The sequence below is a fragment of the Coenobita brevimanus genome, chromosome 94 (assembly GCF_032717465.1).
Source record: "Coenobita brevimanus isolate Jiangsu-jjx chromosome 94, ASM3271746v2, whole genome shotgun sequence".
Taxonomy (NCBI): Eukaryota; Metazoa; Arthropoda; class Malacostraca; order Decapoda; family Coenobitidae; genus Coenobita; species Coenobita brevimanus.
Genome location: NC_137047.1, coordinates 19,551,841 through 19,569,724, shown reverse-complemented (window position 1 = coordinate 19,569,724; position 17,884 = coordinate 19,551,841). Strand labels below are relative to the sequence as shown.

The window sequence follows — 17,884 nt, the reverse complement described above, 5'->3', positions numbered from 1 at the left end:
GGACCTGGAGCGGTGGCATCTTCGTCATGGGTCTAACCCCCAGAGGCTGTTGAAGGGAAGAGGAAGACAGCACGGGGGCCAAACCACCGCATATCCCCCCTCAGCCCCTCATGGGGCCCAAGAACCTGGGAGTGGCTTCGGTCACCCGGGCAAGTACCACAGTCCTCAGCACAACACGTACAACAACACTGTTTTTTCTGCACCGAGAAATGACTCCCTGGCAGTCATTTCTCGACAACTTCTTCTAGCCGGGGACGTTGAGAGCAATCCAGGACCCACCAACAAATATATATGACCAACATGCTCAAAACCAATCATGTCGAGCCGACAGACAAAGGGTTCAGCTCAATGCAATTCCTGCAAGAACTGGACCCATTACACCTGCACAACACTTGCATCTAGAAAACGTTACACAAACACCTGGACCTGCTCCCTATGCTCCTTTCCCCCACCCACTAACCCTCCCAACAATCCTACTCCTACTTCTTCCACACCTCCTCAGCCAAACCCACCGATCCTTCATACACCATCCACTCCCCCAACCCCTCCCATTCCACCCCATCCTAATCTACCCCAACCTTTACCTCCACCACAACCTTCTACCCCTTTCCCTCCACCCACACCACCACTTCTCCCTGGTGCTGCAGCAGCCAACACACATCGCACACACAACATAAACATTCTTCAATTAAACATAGATGGCATAAACACCAAAAAACAAAAACTCACACAATTCATCAAACAACATAACATACACATTGCCATCTTACAAGAAAAAAAATTAGACAGAACACAAACAACACCTACATTTTACAATTTCATCACCATTCGACAAGACGGCGGTGGTAGTGGACTCATCACCCTGGTACACAAATCCATTAACTCCTAAGATACCAGTGCACACACAAAGTCACTTCTCCCTCCACATGACACCACAACAGAAATACAATCAATTAAAATACGCACTGGTAACAAATCATGTATACCAATTGCCAACACATACATTCCCCCTCAATCATCTCCCACAAGTATTCTCCACAAATACACCACATCACTAACATACCCAACATCATCCTGGGTGGTGATTTCAACGCCAAGGCGTCGGCCTGGCATGTAAACAATCCTGACACAGAGAGAGGGCTGGTAATACAATCCCAGACGGATCATCTTTTCACACTGAATAATCTACATCAACATAATCATATCCCACACAAAGCCCTCGTCCTCCCATCATCCTAAGACATCACCTTCTGTTCTCCAAACCTAGCCCCCACTACATCATGGAGAGTGGTCAAAACCCTTGGATCTGATCACCTTCCAATCATAACTACCAAAACCAGAATCACCCCAGCTGGCCACAGACACACTTGCACTAATTATAAGAGACCCAACCGGGAGGCCTTCACAACTGAAACTGAGTTTGTAACCTTTTTGTAGATATTATATAATATGTAAATATAGTATGTAAGTAGTATGTAACGTTGGGTCTGGTTAGTACTTGGATGGGTGACCGCCTGGGAACACCAGATGCTGTTGGCATAACTCCCTACGTGTCAAGCGGGGTTGGTGGAGGATTAGTGCCCCTCCCTGTAAAACAATTAACTCTAAGCCCTTGGCCACCCTGTTTGGGATACATTGCAACTGGCAATGAATGAAATGAAAAATGATAGTAGTATGTAAGTAGATGTAAGTAGTTGTAAGCAGTTGTAAATAGGATCCAAGTAGGGCATCAATGCTTGCTCAGTGTTATGTCTATGAGTCACAACTTCCGAGTCGCACCGCATTTCTCTCTCTAGCTGGTAGGAAACCGGCGATCAGTAGCTGTTCAAACGGGTCTGGGGTAGGACGTGCAATTGTCCACCATCGCTGTATATTGATTCAAGACGGTGTTTAATATATTGTCAGAAAACTACTACAAGACTTTGCCTTTACCTGCAAGTGACGTAAAAGGGGCCATCGACAGTTTTAACATTTGGTGGCAGCTGTGGGATGGCTCAGAATTTCAGGTCAAAGAAAAGATCACACTAGAAGTACAACGTGATAAAGCCTTAAGACCTTTTGACGTAGAGTTTCATGTCACTAATGATCTTAGGTATCCAGTGGACAGTCTCATTGGCTTTTCGACAATGGCCCAAGAAGCCATTACTCTCCTCCCCGCTTCTCGTTGTGTACATGTCAATGGTTTCTCAATATCTAGTATGGAATATCCACGTCCGGTACTTTCCCAAACCGACTCAGTTATTAAGTCTCACATGATTCCAACAGAAGTCAAGAGTAACCAAATACACACGCTGTTACCTGAACAGCCAGGTACACTACCATCTAGTACTACATCCTCTGAGCATTCAATTACAGATCGTATCAACCCCTCTGACAGTGGCACACTCGCCGACTCAGACACGTCTCATAACTACCTCAGATAGTGTGACTGATGTTTTACAACATGCGGAGATAAGACGTGCAGTAACAAATCAGTGCACAATTTTGTTGCCGCGCAAGTTTACCAAAGTCTCTGTTCGTGTTGTGGGTGCGAAAGCAGGAGAGGATGTACTAACCTTACCTGAGACGTATTGTATGAATGGCTTAGCTTATGAGTCAGCGTTGTGTACGGTGCTGGAGGATGGTTTATGCTACTTGTATATTGCAAACACAACAAACGCCGCTTACACCTTATGAACGAGAACTCAGATTGGCGATTTCTTGGTATACCCAGCGGCCGTACGTGTGTGCCAGGACTTCCCATACCCTGTTGCCGATGTGTGCTCTGTTGCTCAGTCCACCAATATTCCATCTAATCTTGATTCTCATGTGAAACAAAGTGATTTCCCGGAACACCGACATCAATTAATTAATCTCTTGCGAGACTATCGCAAAGTAGTAGCCCTACCCGGTGAGAATATGGGCAAAACAAATTTGGTAAAGTACAATATTACATTACAGCCAGGTGCTCAGCCAGTATATATTCCTGCCTACCGTTTACCACATAGCCAATGTCAACATGCCGATCGTCTTATTCAGGACATGTTGGATAATGAGGTCATTGAACACTCTGATAGCCTGTGGAACAGCCCACTATTTCTGGTTTCAAAGAAAGGTGGTGAGTTACAACCAGTCATAGATTACAGACGCGTGAATGCACTGACTGTCCCGGACAGATTTCCAATTCCTGTACTCACTAATTTGCTGGAATCCTTAGGCGAAAACTATTGTGTTTTTTCCTCCCTAGATCTTTTAAGTGGTTACTGGCAAGTCGAGATGGAAGAATCATCTCGTCCTATCACTGCCTTCAGTACTCCATCTGGTCATTACCAATTCCGTAGACTTCCATTCGGTGGTTTGAGAAATGCACCTTCAGCGTTCATGCGATTAATTCATACAGTTTTCACCGGCATGATAGGTCACTCAGTTTTTGCTTATCTAGATGATGTCATAATCGCTAGTCACTCAGTGGAGGAACACTTAGAAAAGTTAGCCGATGTGTTCACTAGACTCAAGCAAGATGGACTTAAGATCAAGCTATCAAAGTGTGACTTTTTACGTAAGAAACTCCAATTCCTAGGACATGTTGTTGACGCTCACGGAATTCACACATCAGATGACAAGGTTAGAGCCGTGACGAATTTCCCAGCTCCAACCAACACCGACACTGTACGCAGTTTCCTCGGTCTCAGTGGGTATTACTGTATTGACAGTTCATAAAATCGTATGCCAAGATAGCTAAGCCATTAACAAAATTGTTAAAGAAGGATGCGCCTTTTGTGTGGGCTGATGAACCAGGCAACCGCATTCACAACACTAAAAACTGATCTAGCACAATCACCAGTTTTGGCATTCCCTGATTATTCTAAACCATTTCTTCTCTGTACTGATGCTTCCGGAGTAGGCCTAGGTGCCGTTCTCATGCAACATGATTCCGAAGGAAAGAAACGTGTCATTGCCTATGCTAGCTGTGTGCTAAACTCCGCGGAAATGAATTACAGTGTAACTCACTGGGAAGCCCTTGCCGTGGTCTGGTCCCTAAAACATTTCCGCGACATCATATACGGATATCCTGTTCACATCCAAACCGACCATCTTCCCTTATGTGACTTGTTTCGGGGACGTAACCTTACTGGTCGACTTGCACGTTGGACAGTCACTTTGACTGACTATAATCCAACATTTGAATACGTTCCTGGAAAATCCAATGTCATAGCCGATGCTCTCTCGCGGCATGTTGCCACAGTCTCAACCAGTTGCGACGTAAACTTAGCGTTCAATTATGACACACTACGTAGGTTCCAGTGTGAGGACCCCGTATGGTCACAGGTCATATATTTCCTAGAGTCAGGCGATGATTCTTCTCTGCCAAAGTTACCAGTCCCTGCATCTGATTTCTTCCTCAACAATGAATTGCTCTATAAAAACTCAGTACTGACAGGTAAAAACGTACCTCATCGCGAAGTTAAGCAACCAGTCATTCCAACAGACTTAAATCCTGCTGCCCTCCATTTAATCCATGACACCCCTCATGCATCACACCCTGGCAAAGACAGAAGCTTATGGCAAGCACATCTGTCATATTATTGGCTCACTATGCGAAAGGATATAGAAGTGCACTGCGATGCATGTTTATCATGTGCCCGTCACAAGGGAACAACCAGTCAACTTGCTCCTATATTGCAGTACCCAGTACCATCAAAACCTTGGCAAACTGTCTCTCTCGATCTTCTGAAGCTGCCTCGTACAGAATCTGGCTTCATTTATCTGTTAGTGGCAGTCTATCATTTCGCTAGATTTGTTATCTTAGTTCCATTGCGTGAAAAGTCTGCTAACGCAGTAGCACATGCCTTTATTAATTCAGTTATTTGCCCTTTCACAACACCAGAAGTAATTTTAACTGATAACGGGTCAGAGTTCAATAATTCAGTTCTGGAAGAAGTTTGTCTTCGATATGGAATTAAGAAATGCAACATAGTGGCCCATCATCCAGCCTCCAATGGCCTAGTAGAGCGCCAGAATAGAAAGATACTGGAGAGTCTGCGTCACACAGTAGGAGATCAGGCTTCCACCTGGGATGAATGGATTCCACAGGTAGCTGCTTCAATTAATTCATCCATCAATAAGTCAATTGGAGAAACACATTCTTCATCATATAAGGCTTTGACAAAAGACTACCCTATTCACTGTCGCAATCCAAGCCTGATCCGATCTACGACTACCATAACTATGTGCGAGTAAACCTATCCAACTTCCAGAAAATTCATAAATATGTTCTGGATAATCTGGCCCTTACAAATGAGGAGATGGTATGTAACCAACATGCCGCTGCCACAGATTTTGCCATCCAAGTAGGTGACTTAGTTTTTGCCCTAGATCATGACAGAGAATCAAAACTAAACAGTAAATTCTTGGGTCCCTTCCGTGTCATATCTTGTAAAGGTAATAAATTCGAATTAAGAGATCCACACAAGGCAGAGACAACATGGGTGCATGCAGATCATCTCAAATGTGCATCAAAACGCATAGTCTTGGAGGAACCACAAAGAGAGTCCACACCCCCACAACAAATTTCTACTCAGCCTTCTTCCTCTTCTCTAAACCTTCCTTCTGACATTACTATTCAGCCCTCCCCTACTGTTAATGACTATCGCGCCAAGTTGCATTCTGCCACTAAGTCTCTTGCATAACGTTATCATATCACACTGTCGTTAACATCTGTATCAACATCACCTCTAAGATCACCTCATTATAAGAAACTGACATCCCAATGACACATTTTTGTACCCACCTACCTACCCATCTGCTGGAAATTAGACTATATTCGTTATCAGTTCAACCATCTTCAAGATTCCTTCCCTCACCAAATGCCTGTGGGTCGTTCACGAGTGAAACGTGGACTTTTTGACCTTGGAGGAGAAATCCTCAGTGGATTATTTGGTGTAGCGACTCACCGTGAACTTTCTGGTTATAAAAAGTACTTAATCCAATTATCCAATGCCATCGAGTCCCAAAACAAAGTGTTACGTATTGAACATTTTATGATGCAACAGATGAGTCACCATCTACATGATGTTACTAATGCATTAAATAATTTTACGATTGTTCTTAAACGTGAAGTATCACAGGCTAATATTATTTCAGAGATGATGTATGTTAAATTACATGTTGATAATTTGCTGGTTTCTCTGGACTCTCTTGTCTCCCAAGTTACTAGTGTAATTCACATTTTAGTCAATGCTGTTGATAGTCGTGTGACCCTAGATTTAGTATCTCTCTCTGACCTTCGTTCTACCTTGGAATGGGCTCACTCAACATTCGGCTTGTCTCCTATGATTCCATTTTCCTCTTTAGAACACTACTACTCAATACTAGAAGCCACATTCCTTACTAAAGATATAATTGTTCATATTCCTCTTCGTTCTTCCATCATACTCGATCTCTTTCACATCATTCCTTTTCCCTTCTGGTACAATAACTCCCTAGTACAAGCCTCTGTCTCTTCAGAGTACTTTCTTCTCTCCCATGATCATCTCTATATTGCCTTCCTCTCCTCAAGTGACCTCGGTAGATGTGCCCTTCTCACACCCAACTCTCGTGCTTGTGCTGCGTACCGCATAACAATTTTTCCTGGCAGCGTTGCTCCTTGCGAATCTGCCTTAGTCCGTAACTTTTCAGTACAACCTGTCTGTACCTTCGTTTCGGCTCCCAAAAGTCAGGTACACCATGCTCGTCTAAATCACATCCTCTACTTCTTCTTTAGTGTCTCAACTCCAGTCAGTCTTATTTGTCCAGGGACCCCTGTCCGTTCACTATCCGCAATTGGTTTATATAAGGCTCCTGATTACTGTACAGTAAAGTCTGAGTCTATAATAGCCCATGCCACACATTATCACTTCGCACTCTGCTCCCACAAGTATAACATCTTCAAAACTATTAATACTACCTTTCATCTACCAACAGACAATCTTTCTATCACATCAGAAAACCTACGTATGTTAAACTATCTAAACAATTCTAATTTCATTATGAACCAGTTCTCCTCAGCTTTTAACCGCTCCTGGTCACATCCAGTCTTCGTATTTCCTCCAGTTGTCTTATGTTTTCTAGGTTTTATTGCAATTGTTTGTATCCTGTATTGTTGTCTCATGCGAATGGACAAAAGGATGCATGAGATCCGTGTAGCAACAAGGTTAGTGCGACAACCAAAAGACCTGGAAAATGGTAGTTCTGAGTAAAACCCATTTTGTGATTTTATATATATATTTGTAAATTGACCAAACCTATAGGTTTATGGTATTTTTCCAACATAGCCATGTACTGTAAATATATTAATCCTTTCTTACATCCAGCTTTGTGAATTATGTAGCAATATCTCATTTATTATTGTACTCCCGTGTAATCCCGGTTCACTGTATACTCAGACCACTTGTATTCTTGTCATATTATGACTTGATGCCCAACCACTGTGTCAGGACACACACTTTTTGATGAGGGGGAAAATTGTTTGTAACCTTTTTGTAGATATTATATAATATGTAAATATAGTATGTAAGTAGTACGTAAGTAGTTGTAAGCAGGATCCAAGTAGGGCATCAACGCTTGCTCAGTGTTATGTCTACGTGATATGAGTCACGACTTCCGAGTCGCACCGCTTTTCTCTCTCTGGCCGGTGGGAAACCGGCAATCAGTAGCTGTTTAAACGACTCTGGGGTAGGACGTGCAATTGTCCACCATCGCTGTACTGTATATTGATTCAAGACGGTGTTTAATATATTGTCAGGAAACTACTACAAGACTTTGCCTTTACCTGCAAGTGACGTAAAAGGGGCCATCGACAGTTTTAACAACAGAACAACATTTTGAAACATTAAACAGTACACCCATCACAAACATCAACACCGCTGTGCACACTTTCAATACAATTATACAAAATGCAGACAAAAGACACATCCCTAGAGGCAATAGAAAGAGACACAACTCCAACTTCACACCAGAAATTAAAGGCCTCATCAGACAATGGGACACACTACAACACTCCCCAGCACCCCATACACAAGACACCGTACAACAAATACAAGAACTCAACACTCGAATAAACAATAAAATATCAGAACAGGAAACACTAAACTGGAAAAATTTTCTCCAGACACTTGACCACAAACATCAGCAAACTCTATAAAACACTAAACAGTATCACACTTTCTAAAAGCAACACTACACAATCACACACTGCCATCACAACAACAGACACCATACCTTCAACCAAACAACAAACTAACTCTCTCATCAATCACTTTTCACATGTCAGCCATCTAAACCCCCATCACAACGACCGACGTATCATCCGACATAAGAGACAGTTCCCCACAGACCCAGACTATGCACCTTTCACTTACAACTAGACGAAGCACATCATCAGCAACCTTAAGCACTCATTTGCCTATGGACCAGACAACATAAGCAACATTCACCTTAAACACCTTGGACCACAAGGCATACAAGCACTCATCAACATATCAAACTACAGCTACTCACACAACACAATACCCAACATCTGGAAGCATGGCAATATCATCACTATCCCTAAACCCAACAAAGAACCCATGTTACCTTCTTCACACCGCCCCATCACACTTCTCTGCACCCCCTCTAAAGTCATTGAATGACTGGTACTACAACTAGTTACACCTCACACACCCCTAGCCTCATCACAACATGGCTTTAGGCCACTGCACTCCACAAACACCCTTCTTACAGACCTTACACAAAGGGTTTTTCATGGCATGAATTCAGCTGGGCCACCACACAGAACACTCCTAATCACACTAGACCTTAGCAAAGCTTTTTATGCCATCCCCAGCCACAACCTTACAAACAAAATACTCAACACAAACATGCACAATAACACAAAAAGATGGCTGGCAAACTACTTAGCAGGCTGTTGTGCATATGTAACATTTGCCAGTCAGTTATCAAACATCAGAAACTTCACAAATGGCGTCCCCCAAGGATCTGTTTTGTCCCCTACACTCTTTAACCTATACATGCATGACATACCCACACCCCACACACCACAGATATACATAGCTTCCTATGCAGATGATATAACACTCACATGTACACACCAAAATGCAAACACAGCTCCACACATCCTCCAACCTTTCCTCAACACACTACACGAATGGTTCACCACAAACAGGCTAAAAATGCCCCAGCCAAATCTACAGTGACCCTTCTCCCAAACTGGACAGCAGAACACAGTCACATTCCACACCTCACCATAAACAACACTCCCCTACCACACACACACCACCAAAATCCCTGGTGTAACATAAAATACAGCAATGTCTATTAAACAACACATCACAAACATTAAAAATAAAATAACACCAAGACTTAATGACCTGAGGTCACTTGCCCACACAACATTTGGACACAACAAAGAAACCACCACCACAGCATACAAACAATATATACGGTATATGTTCAGTGATGAAATATGCAAGCCCTGCTTGGGCTTCTTACCTCACTAAAACACACTACAACACTCTACAGTACAGACCATACAGAACATGACCCTAAAAATAATCACAGGCTGCACAGCTTCAACACCCACAGACCACCTACATCAAGAAACCAAAGTCCTCAAAGCCAAGGATCACCTAGGCATGAGAGGCACCCAAATTCTCGGTGCAGCCTCCACAAACCCACAACATCCACTACAGTACATGGCAGCACATCCACCCACACCAAGGAACATCAAAACAACACCCAGCACACGAGATCATACACAAATATTGTCACCTCTCCCCCATCAGACCAACTTCCAGAAGAATATCCATACTCAAATCACTCGCTGCTCCATTCAGTCACTCAAAGACAACACACAGCTGCATGCATGGCCTCCTGATATCCATCCCTCCGAATCCTATCTCCCTCGTGAGGACAGGGTCCACTTGGCCAGGCTGAGATGTGGGCACCATCCAGCCCTCTTAACCCGCCCCGTCCCGGAGACGTGAATTCACATCCTCACATGATGTGCACTTATATCCCGGAGACGTAAATTAACGCGGCAACATTGCAAGGTCCCTAATTTGAACAATTTTCAATTTTCGCGAGTGATTTTCGGCACGTATACACGGGACACCTTCCTCTACGAGATGCCAGGCAGGGACAATGCCTTACCCAGCATGACTTCCTCCCCCCTCCCTGCATGCCCTTTTCTCAGCAATTCACCTGTTATTGGTGACCTGGCCAGTAAAGCCATGTCATGCCACGGTACGAAATTCAGGGCCAGAGTGATTCCCCAATTGATGACAATGTGGAGGACAAACATTAGAGGAAGAATCAGTCAGAAATGATGATCAGGTAATGTGGCAAAAAAGGGTCAGGAATGGTGATGAGTTAGTGAGTGAAACAATGGTTATAATGCCTATATTACCGTTTGAAAACCAATATACTCTCGTACTACATATAAATTTGTACCAAATAAATAAATAAATAAATAAATACCGTTTATGAGTGGTGTGGAATAGTTATCCTCCCATAGAGCTCGTTTTCTTTGCAGCCAGCCTGATAGAAAACCCAGTAAGGTAAGGAGGTACTCCTACCTGGATCGAGTATTTTAAACCTCAGGTGATCGATTTCTCTATGAATTTTCGATGTTTCTCACCAAAAGCGGATGTTTGAGCCAAAAAAAAAAAAAAAAAAAAAAAAAAAAAAAAAGTCCAAAAATGTCGGGACTGGGGCGTATCACTGCCCAGAAAACGTCGGGATGGGGGGGGGGGGTTAAGTTACCAGAAGAGGCTGGATGACTTGATGCATGTCCAGAATGCAACACAGTGCCCCATACTATTAAGCGCATCATAGAAGACTGCATTGCATACAATCACCCACGTCAACAACACAACATAAACTCCTTGAGAGCCCTGTGGGATAGCCCAGCCTCGGCCATGGCCTTCCTTAGGGACTTAGGGCTGTTCGGCCAGATTGCCTAGGGAACAACTACTACTACCCTTCCCTTTAACCAATCCCGCCTGGGTGGCATGTATACATGACGACTTGAGGACATCCGGGTGGCATGTATACATGATCTAGTGTTTTGTAGTATTATTGTTATTGTATTATTATTATGACTGTAGCATTATATTACAATATTACACTATAATATTATATTATTGTTTTAGCTGAGAAATTATGGTTTAAATAATGGTGATTTTTAAGAAAAACACCTGCTGGTGGTTTGGGTGGTGAAAACAACCCCCAGATGTGATGGATTAAAATTTGTCACTCCAAAATAAATTCAAGAAATGATTCCTATACATGTGGTTCATGAGATCTTTAGCTACTGGTGAACAAAATTACCATATTCATTTACATCCCTCTCATTCATATTTGTAAAGCATCAGATTCATCATCAATAACACCAACTGCCTAACTGCCACACATCTGGATTAACACCTCACATTTCCCCTTTTATCAGTTTGCCATTATATGAGCAAATTATTTCCTCCCTCCCTCTGCCTGCTTCTATGACTGTCCTGTCCTCTGTGTATGAGGCGTCACACCTTTTTGTTGTATCTACATGACCATAAATATTTTCTTACTGGTGTGCATGTCTGCTGTTTGTGCAGGGATCAGTAAGCTAACAAACATCAAGGAGCAAATACTTTCATTATCATTTGCTTTTTGCACAATGGAAGAACACCATAGAGACTGCAATTTCATAGCATCTTATCATATTATTAGTCACTCACACCACTCGCATTTCAGCACCCTTCTCTCCCATGTTCCACACTGGTAACCTCTGTCATGCTTACCCTTCTTATCACCTCCCACCACTATGACTTCTTTAAACCCTGACTCACTCTTTCTCATCACTAACTCTTGCTATAAATCCATGATATATAGTTTACATAAACAAAATTATGTAAAATCTATCATGGGCTATTCCTTGTCTCAATAAGCAGGGATGATGACCATTTGTATTTTAATTTCTGTTGTGAAGAATACCTCACTGTGAGCACTGTACTAAATATCAGGAAAGGTATACATCACAATCATTGCCAATGTTAAGCATGTCTCCTTAAGGATTCTTCACATCTATCTATCTATCTATCTTCGTCACATAGCATAATTATATAACATGATATCCAAGGGATGGTTGGGGTTGACTGCTCATGTAATGCCACTCAGGGATGAGTGAGGCTGGTCATTCTCATCTTAAATGTCAGGACCAACTGCTGAGCCCTGGGCTCCTACATTTCTCATAGGGCAATGTAGGATTGGATGTTGGATGGATTCAGAAACAACAATACCCGTATTAGCAAGAATGGAAAGCATGACGATGGAATGAGTGAGTTTATGGTGAGTGTGAACTCAGGTAATGAAGGAGCAGACTTGCTGATGGTTTGGCAGTTGGCATTACTATTGATGAATCTGATCCTTTACAAATATGAAGGGGAATAATATCAATGGATATGGTAATTTTGCTCGCCAATAGCTAAGTATCTCATGAACCACATGCATGGGAATCATCTAGCTATCTACAGCCCGACGCCCTAATCCCGCAAAGGGTGGCCGCAGACAAAACGCCTCCAAGTCACTCTGTCACCCACCATTTGATTGCCCTCCCCCCAACTCACTCCCCACTCCCTCATATACCTCTAAACTCCATCCCTGCACCTCATCCTCAGTCTCCCCCTCCCTCCACTTCAGCTACATAACACACATAAAGGAGCACCATACAGCAGATGCCACTCTAAGATGCAGACACAACATCAATGAAGCCTGTGGCACAACCCATTGGGGCAGTTGCTTACCTGTGGTTGATGGGTCTGTTCAATCATACTAACCAGGGCTGGGCAACAACAACAATTTTCTAGCCAAAACAAGGATGGCCAATCTAATTAGAGCCACGCAGGTGCACTCAGTTCATCATGATTCTCATGCAGTAACCTTGAAGTCTGCATGGCCCAAGCATGCACTTGACATGAGAATGCACACATAAGGGGAAGTTTGGAGACTTTGCTGCTGTTGTGGATAAAATGAAATATGAAGCTGTATTCATAAACAGAATGACATGAGCCAACTGTAAATGGAGACATGAGGTAATGTACTCACTTCTAAGTTCTGCGAGCATGGGATGATTTCTCTTACCACCATTTCCAATGCCTGTTTCATGCTATAAGCTGATCAATGACAGAGGGAAAACAGAGAAAGAAGGGAGAGAGAGAGAGAGAGAGAGAGAGAGAGAGAGAGAGAGAGAGAGAGAGAGCAAAAACTATCAAAAATAAAAACTTGCAGCACCCACATGTGAGGAAACTGAATGACATTACTTACTCTGAGACATTACTCTACCACTTATCAGGCAATTCAAGGGACAGACTATCTATCTATCTATTGCCAGGCACCACAATCCCGTAAGGAGTGGGTATTTGACTTTGAGTTATTTTTTTTTTTAGGGGAGGGGCACTAACCCTCCACCAACCCACTTCTTGGCACGTAGAGAGCACGTATGGTTTGGTTATATGGTTACCACCTGGCGTTGTAAACAGTGTCCTGGCTTACAGGAAACCATTTGGCTTGTCACTCAATGTAAAGCCACCTGTAAAGAAAAGCAATAAGAAGAGACAGGAAAAATAGGAGAAATAGGAAGAGAGGAGGGCAGGCACAGAAAAAGAATGATAAAGGCTATGGAGGAAGTAGACAGCAGTACATCAAGTGAGTGGATGATGGTTGCCACCACCTACCACACATTTCACCAAAAACTTTGGTAGAGAGGTCTCTGCCTTCATGGCAGTTAACAGAACCCTGAGCATCCTAGCTTCCATCTCCTTCGGGTCTGAGATGTCTCCTTCACCCCATCCTACATAATGCAAGGGGTGGTCACAAGATAGGTTGAATATCACTTTTTATGGGTGTGTCCACTGAACATGTGACAATCAAATACAATGTGTAGAGTGAAAGAAATGCTTACTTGTGGTGGAGGAGGTGTCGGAGAAGGGAATATCTTGACTAGGTTCATCTTCACTAATCCGGGAAATGCGCTGATCCTGCAACATCATGCAGCCATAATGAAAATTTTCGTAAATCCTCACCTTTGCAAAAAATTAAAGCTTTTATTATCATACACAAATACTTTCATGTAATTCCAATGACTGCATGAACATTTTGCCAAAATTACTATGCATTAAAACAAAAGCAAACCTATCACTGGATTAATTACGGTCTTCTCAACATCTACTATACACATAAAAATTATCTTAATAAAATTATGCCTAATAGTCCCAGGCCAAGCAAAAACTTCTAATATCAGAAATAAAACATGTACAGTACACTATTCAAGTGTGTATGTTTGTGTGCATACACACAGGTACAATGCCAAATTTCCGTTATCAGATGGTCTGGCAAAATTATGAGGGCACTTGCAATTCCTGTGCCTGCCAGACTTGCTTACCGAGTGGCCATAGATAGAACTGAATGTAGTGTTTGCTCACTTGAATTGCCCACACTGCATGTTTTGGTGGTGATCTCTGTATTTTGACTAAATCTTATCTCATTTTACTTACATTTGACCCTAACCCTGGCTCCTAGAAAAGATGCAACTGCCAGCGGTGGTGTCATATGCAAACACCAGTCTATTCCAACAGTTAAACCTCCTTGATAATAGTTAATTTGTCTGCAAAATTACTGCAATGACAAAGCTTTTCAATAAACAAATAGAGCAACAAATGAAAATAAATGTTAACTGGTTCAGGGTCCACAAGCTTACACTCACTTTTTTCCTTAATACTGTACTTGAAAAATAACCCCTAAAAAGACTGGAGGGACTAGATCGGCAATATTAACACTGATTCTACTTCTCTTAATCATAAACCAGATGACCCTTTTCTCTCATATTTCTCTAAACTAACTCTATGAGCCAACACTCTCATCAACATATTTTGTCTGTGAATACGAAATTCTTACAATTAATCATTCCTACCCAACAATTTCTGTTCTTGTGAATATGACGCTTCTCATTCTTTTAGTTAACTTTACTCTTCAATAAAATATCACCATCAGTTTATTCTTAATTACTACCACCATCAAATCAAAAGGTTATTTTCATTACTGGTGTCTACTGAGGCTTTATAAGTAAGTGTGGAGTGCATAAAGTGTTATCACGTTTTATGTAAAACCAGTTACCATGAGGCTGGCCATTAAGACAGTAACTATGTAGCAACCCAGTGAACTACTGCACTGGCAGCCCATATCCTCAGGTATATTTTCACTCACCTGTCTGGTCATAATGGTGTATTAACAGCTATCTGGGGGGATTTAATGCAGTAAGACATTTTGTTACGTTAAAAACAAAAACAATAAAACAGATTAAGGAAGAACTGTTGAAAACTGAACAGTAGTGTTCCCATGCGGAGGTTTTATGACACATATGGTACTAGTTCATCAACTGTGTATGATATAAAGAAGCAAAAGGGAAAAAATACTGAAATTCTATGATGACAGTGATTCAAAGAAGCAAATGAACATGAGAAAAACTACGAGAAAGACAGTGAGAGTACTCAGCATGATCAAGTGATGACGGAATGGTTTCAAAAGCGTCGGATGAAATGGAGCTGTCAGATAGCTAAATAATGACCTAGACTCAGTTGTTCCATAAAGAACTTACCTCAGAATATGAGTGCAATTACACTGATGGATAGTGGGTCTGAGGTGTACTGCTGAATTATTACACATGACCTCCATTGATCCCAGCTGAATTATTACATGTGATATATGTGACCTCGGTTAGTCCAGAAAAATGTTTCATCTGGCAAAACTTTGGAACCAAGGTAGCCAGAAACCTGGTGTTGCATTATTATTTATGACACATGTGGCCGTGGTTAGCCTGGTAAAACAGTTTGTCCGGCAAGGCTATGGAACCAACGGTGCCAGAAAATTAGTGGTGTACCAGTGTGTGTGTGTGTGTGTGTGTGTGTGTGTGTGTGTGTGTGTGTGTGTGTGTGTGTGTGTGTGTGTGTGATCATCATCATCATCCAGACCTCCTTTCCCACCCTAGGGTGGGATGAGGAGTAGCAACGTACAGACAGCCCAAGTTTGCCCAGTTCAATGGGCCACATTTCCATTCACTCATCATTCAAACCCACGGAATCCTGGCTCCATCAGACTGGCCAAAATTTTTTTTGCCACATTCTGTACCTTTATATATGAGCCTCTGTGGTACAGTGGTAAAGTGTGCATTTTTGTACATTATATATATATATATATATATATATATAGTAAATATATTATATATATATATATATATATATATATATATATATATATAGTAAAACCTCACTATAACAGACTAATTATAAGCCATTCCATAAAAAAGCTAAATTCCAATAAACACGACATCTGGACTTACCCCTGTTAACCCGCAATTTTTCTGATACAGGAGACTTTAGTCTGGGTCGTACTTATGGTTTTTAAACAGTCTTCAGTACCACTGCAGTACTGTACTGTATTATACATTCACTACAATAATGAAATGGTGTAACATGTATAATAATTCCATACTGTACTATACAATGAATACATGTTTTTTATTTACCTTATTGTGATGAACATAGCTGAAGCAGTCCGGCAGTTTGGACCGCTTCCGGTTCTATCAGACTTTTTCCGATATACAGTACAAGAATTTAGTCCGGTCAGCTCCTTGATTTCAACAAAAGCAAATTCCAGTCTACTGAAGTCCGTTATATACAGGTTTTACTGTGTGTGTAATTACCTAGTTGTATTTATCTAGATATGATATACAAGAAATGAGCTACGGTCGTGGGATCCCCTCTCTTTTTCTCAATAAGTCAAATTTTGCTTTGAACTCGTTTCAGTTTTTAGACTGGACGATCTCTTTATCCAGGCTATTCGACAGGTCTATGCATCTATAAGGAAAACTATTTTTTTTTATATCCACTGGGCAGCTTGGCTTTTTCAGTTTCATACCGTGTCCTCTTGTTACTCTCCTATCCCATTCAAAAAGATCTTCTCTGTCAATTTTATCTGGTCCCATCATGGCCCTGAACACTGCAATCATGTCGCCCCTCTCTCTCCTTTCTTCTAAGGAAGGCAGATCCACTTTTTCCAGCCTCTCGCTGTATGACAGATCTGCCAGGCTAAGGACCATCTTGGTTGCTTTGTATTTTCAAACCGTCATCAGTTTTTTCGTGGATTTTTGTTGTTTATTTAAGCTTTCTTGATGCTGAACATTAATATGGATAATCCTGTGTGTTTTGATGTCTCATTGTGGCAGAATGACCGGAAAACTGCCAAATTAGGAGTGATATACAGAACTGAATACTGCACTAACGAACGAAACACAGAATGTATGTTTCTCATGTTTTTTTATGAATCTCCGTGTGTATACCATAATGTTTCCTGCAAATGTTAGTAATGTTTGTTCTTTATAATAGTAAATTCTGTATTTGTGTGTTTCTCTTACACCATTATTATTATTCTGCATGCTTTAGGTCTTTTTTCCCCTTTTAATTCTTACAGCTACTTGATTTGACAACTCTGAGGGGAGGGGATGGGAGGGAAGGGGTGATGGGAGAGGGGTAAGGGGGAGTGGTTGTTAGCGTGTGTAACACCAAGAAGAAGATTTTGCATGCTTCTACTCAATTATTTTTTTTTTCATTCAGACAGCTACACAACTATGAGGGAAGGGGACGGGGGAGGGAAGATGGGGAGGGGAGAAGTGTTGGGGGGGAAGGGTGTTGGGAGTGAGTGAGGAACAGACATAATTATTTTGTATGCAACTGTTTGGGGAAAAAAAAAAAAAATGAGCTGGAAAATTCTGAAGGGGTGATAGAGGGAGGGGAGGTAGGGGGTAGCGGGGAGGGGAGGAAGAAAGGGGGGA

At 41.9% G+C, this 17,884-nt stretch overlaps 1 protein-coding gene across 2 annotated transcripts in view; it reads right to left on the bottom strand.

The window, feature by feature from the left end:
* The window catches only part of Slik (Sterile20-like kinase), a 452,675-nt gene that overhangs the window by 203,785 nt on the left and 231,006 nt on the right, over positions 1 to 17,884 (bottom strand). For both annotated transcript variants that reach the window (XM_080282573.1, XM_080282574.1), the window contains exon 9: positions 13,961 to 14,036. In XM_080282573.1, coding sequence (XP_080138699.1) covers positions 13,961 to 14,036 — 76 coding nt within the window. The remainder of the gene's footprint in view (positions 1 to 13,960; positions 14,037 to 17,884) is intronic.